Genomic DNA, 4,878 nt, shown 5'->3' with positions numbered 1-4,878 from the left:
ATAATACGAGTAAATATTCCAATTTACTTTCTAATGATTCGTAAATATGACCATGTTCACTTTGTATAGTATTATCTTTAAAGTATTCTATAATATCCAACCCATTTTTTAAAGTTTGTTTGATTCCTAACGGTATTCTGAGAATGAATCTGATAGATCTGACATTGTCATTGGTTAGTTCCAAACTGATTTTTCTGAAAATGTCAATTGTATTCATTTTTTTTTATTAGTTAATCTAAAAAAATGTATAATCATTAGATAAAAGTACAAAAAAATTGTATAAAAAAATGAGATTTTAGAATAAAATACATTTTTTATATAAAAAAATATTGTATAATAGTAATCGTGATAAATAAATTATTATTAATAATAAATTGTTTGAGTTGTTCGTGTGTAATAAAATTGTTAAAACCAACAGCTACATTATATTCTTCTGTAGGTTTATCAAAAGAACTATCGAATGAACTTTGAAGATAATTATCATTGTTAGTAGTACGAGTAAAATCTTTATCTTTATCTCTCAAGGTCATATTGACATGTTTAGTAAAAGGCCATTTTAATGCATCATCTAGATCACCTCGTAATAATTGAAAATAAATGGCTAGATTGTTTACGTTGGTACTACGAGTATAAACTTTTATACGATAATGATAACCTTCTGATGTGTAAACAGGTTCAGTATAAAATGGTTCATCTGATAATAGCCTTAAATTCATTTGATCGAGTTTAATGATTTGAGTATCTTTAAAAATATGTTGTATTACCTTGTCTTCTTTAGGTTGTTGCATTGATTTTTTTAAAATTAAGAATTCAGTACTGTTTTCTTCTACGATTTGATAAAGTTTTGTAATTTCTTGTTTGAGATGATCTGTATCTTGTTCATTTGCTAAAACCATCATGTTGTCGTAAAAAAGATTTTTTAATTCAGTCATTTCTTGATTGGTTTCTTTTAGAGTTTGATGAAGTTTGACATTATCTTCTTTTAGTTTTTTAATTTCTTGTTCTTTTTCTTTAGTGACAACTATTTGTTTAGTTGTTATTTCTTGAAGATTCTTCATTCCATTCATGATTTGATTAATAGAAAGATTTAAATAATTTAAATTTTTCTTTTCTTCTTGAATCATTTGGTTCAAATAACGATTTTGTTGTTCTTTATAATATTGAAAGCAAATGACAGAGTGCTCATAATAATCTTGATCATCCACTTTGGTATTACAAAAAAAACATATTTTTTGTATATCTAGAAATTCATAATCACATTCATGGTTTAACAAATCTTGTACCTTTTTTTTACATGAAAAACAATGATGAGAGTATTGCTCTGTAGAACATTCTGTTTGATGATTTAAAAGTTCTTCAGCACTAAATTCTTTATCACAAAAGCAGCATGGATATATGTTGTTTGACATTTTTTATTAGTTGCTGAAAAAAAACATTTATTTATATAAAACTATAAAAAAAAATATACATGTCTTATTTACCATAAAAGAATTAATAAATAAATAAAATGACTCAATAAAACAAATAAAAGAATAAAAATAAAAATGAGGTTCGTTTCAATATCTTCAATATTTGGTCCTTTGAAAATATCGTTGAATGTTATATTTTCTATCTACATGTTTTCTGTTTCTTCAAAAACGTCTCCAAATCCAGGAAACATATCTTCATAATCATCATTATTATTCATTTTTTTTTATTAGTTGACTAAAAAAAAAGAAAAAAAAAGATATATTTACAAATAAAAAAATTACAAAATTCAGTTCAGGGATTCTTTGACACCTGGTATTTATAAGTTTTTTGGATGTAGATTTTTGAAGAATAATCTTATTTTATCACAACTGTTCGTCTAATGTCTCAATACGATCCACGTGTTTGATTACGATGAAAGTGACTATATTCGGCGTATTTTTTAAGAATAATCTTATTTTATCACAACTGTTCGTCTAATGTTTCCATATGATTCACGTGTTTGATTACGATGAAAGTGACTATATTCGGCGTATTTTTTTGAAGATTCTCTCCAGAAAAACATCATTATTATTCATTTTTTTAGTTGTCTAAAAAAAAAAGAAAATAAATATATTTACAAATAAAAAAAAAGTTACAAATAAAGTTCGGGTAAGTTGTCCATTTTATTGATGGCATCTAAAATATATTGTTCCCAATCCATTTCTTCCAAGATTTCATGTATTTCTTTTTCTATTTCTTGTACTTCTTTTTCCATTTCTTCTTCAAGCATTTGTGATTTTAGTTCTTCAACATAATCTGATTCTTCTTCATCTTGCATTTCTTGAACTAATTGTTCTAAATATTTTTCATAATCTTCTTCTGTTAACTCTTCCATTTCCATAAGTTCTTCCAAATCTTGTTCTTCTTTTTTTGTTAATAATAAATCATGGTAACATATACTTTCTTCATTAATATTTTCTCCATAACTAAATAAAAATAAAAATAAAAAAAATGTATAAAAAAAATTAAAAAAATTTCAAAATAAAATAAAAAAAGACTTACCATCCACATTGTTTGACATATTGCTTCATTTTTTTTTTAAATATATTAGTTTGCTAAAAAAAATAAAAAAAAGTTACAAAAAAATTATTGCAATATAAAATTTTGCATTATTGACAAGCATTCGTTTATATTATTATAAAGTTCTAGTTTCTCATTTGAAAAATCCATTGCCCAAGACAATAGTGAATCACTTGAAAGATCCATTGACCATGTCCATAGCGAATCGTATAAAAAACGTGCTGTTTCAATCTCTGTACCCTTTTTTTGATAAATTAAATTTAATACTCGATGAATTCTTTCATTTACGTCTCGATAGTCTTGCTGAATACATATAATTTCTCTTTTTTTAAATCCAACATATTCTGCTAAACTTTCCCATTGCCATTGTAAACAATTTGCTATTTTTAGTTTTAATTGCATAAAATTCATGTTATTTTTGCTAAAAAATATAATATAAATATTAATAATTTACAATATTACAATATAAATAATTCATTATTAAAAATTTACATTGTTGTATTTTATATAAAAGTTCTTTATCATCGTTATTTTTTTCCCAGTATGATAAAACTGCATAAATATGTTTGATCGCTCTCTTTTTATCTTTATATTGCAATACATAAAGGATTAAAATTTTTTTATTTTGTCAAAGTTTTTTATGTACTGTTGATTTATTTTTTTTAATATCGTTTCTTTTATTCCCTAGATTAATTGCCAATGGTTTCCATTGATGATTTAATTCTTTTGATATTATATTAATAATTGTTTTGATCATTTTTTATACTATTAAAAAAAAAATAATATAAAAATTTTTTTAAAAAAAATACAAAAAAATAATATAATCACATAAAAAAAAGACTACAAAAAAATTTATTTTTCTATAAAAAATATATACAAAAAACTTTATAAAAAATATACAAAAATATTATAAATTTTCGCTCTCACGATAGCGATTTTCTAAAAAAAAGTGTGAGAAAATATTAAAAAAAAGTTTATTTTTATTAAAATAAAAAAAAGTTGTAAAAAAATTTAAACTTACGAGAAGACTCCTCGACTCTTTGTCTTTTTCTAAGATTGGCCATCAAATCGTTTACTATTGCTAGTCCTTTGTCTAGAAGGAAATAAAAATATTATTAATTTTTAAAAAAAAGCACAATTATAAAGTTATATTTAAAAAAATTACCAATTTCAGGATTATATGGACGGACAATTGCCAGCGGTGTTTTTTTTTTTCATCTTTTATTATAAATAATTTGAACACACTTTCTTTTTCTAATGGATATAATTGTTTATTTATTTTTATATTTTCCATTTTTACTAAAAAAAATAGTTGCTTTATATAAAAGAAACGATGCTGATTTTTGTAATAAATAAAATAGTTATAAATATAAAAATATCATTTTTTTTTAAAAAAATGCCTAAAATAAGGTATACTCCTAGATCATTAAACACGGTGAATATGGCACGTACAAAAACTACAGTTCCTAGAACAAAAAAAGCAGTTCAAACACAAACGAGTACAAAACAAAGTTCAACATCGACACAGACTGAAAGTCAGTATTTACCGAGCAATTGTAAAAGAATATTATCGTGTTTACGAAGAACAAATAACAGATATAAAGATAATAAAACAAATCGTAAACTTGGAAGAGTTGGTAAAAGAATAAAACGTTGGGTTCATACTGCAGAATCTTATGTCGATATTAAACATCAATTAAAAGAAGCAAACATACGAAGAAAAAATAGACAAAAATAATATATTTATAAAAAAATGTATTTACAATTTTTTTTTTAATAAATAATTTTGCAACCTCTTTGCACTTCTAAGTTTTTTATTTTTATTTCTTTTTTTTTTTCTAAAAAAAATAAAAATACTTATAGAATATTTGATATTATTTATTTTATAAAAAAAAATAAAATAACCTTACATTTTTAACAAGTTTTTCAATATCTTTTTTGTCTTTTTCAACGACATTTACTTTTTCGATAATAAAATCTACTTCGTGTTTTTCTTCCTCTTTTTCTTTAACGTCTTTTTCCAAAGTTTTTATGTTAAATAACTTTTCAAACACATCTTCATCATCTATAACTATGAGATCTTCTTCACTGAACTTTAACTCTTGTTCTGAATCGACGACTATTTTTTTTTCCATAGTGTTTGAACGTTTTACAATTCTGGTTCGAGCCATTTGATTTTTGTTAACAAAAAACAAGCTTTTTATGTATAAAATTTAATCTCTACAGATTAACGCGAAATAAAAACTAAAGTGATGCAACTTTAAGAATGAAAAGAAAATGCTGTGTCATGCTAGTTAAATTTAGAAAGTTTTAATACCACTTTTATGAACAAGATTAAAGAGATTAAAA

The 4,878-nt window shown here is 23.2% G+C and overlaps 1 protein-coding gene across 1 annotated transcript; it reads right to left on the bottom strand.

Annotated features, from left to right (window-relative positions):
• Window positions 1-314: 314 nt before the first annotated feature.
• On the bottom strand, window positions 315-1,409 carry LOC136090039 (TNF receptor-associated factor 5-like). The gene has a single exon (XM_065816143.1). It carries the CDS (start codon window positions 1,407-1,409, stop codon window positions 315-317), a length of 1,095 nt encoding a protein of 364 aa, XP_065672215.1.
• Between the last annotated feature and the right edge of the window lie 3,469 nt (window positions 1,410-4,878).

This window comes from Hydra vulgaris, chromosome 13 (genome assembly GCF_038396675.1).
Source record: "Hydra vulgaris chromosome 13, alternate assembly HydraT2T_AEP".
NCBI lineage: Eukaryota > Metazoa > Cnidaria > Hydrozoa > Anthoathecata > Hydridae > Hydra > Hydra vulgaris.
The sequence above is the reverse complement of the archived record's forward strand: the minus strand, read 5'-3'. Positions and strand labels throughout refer to the sequence as shown.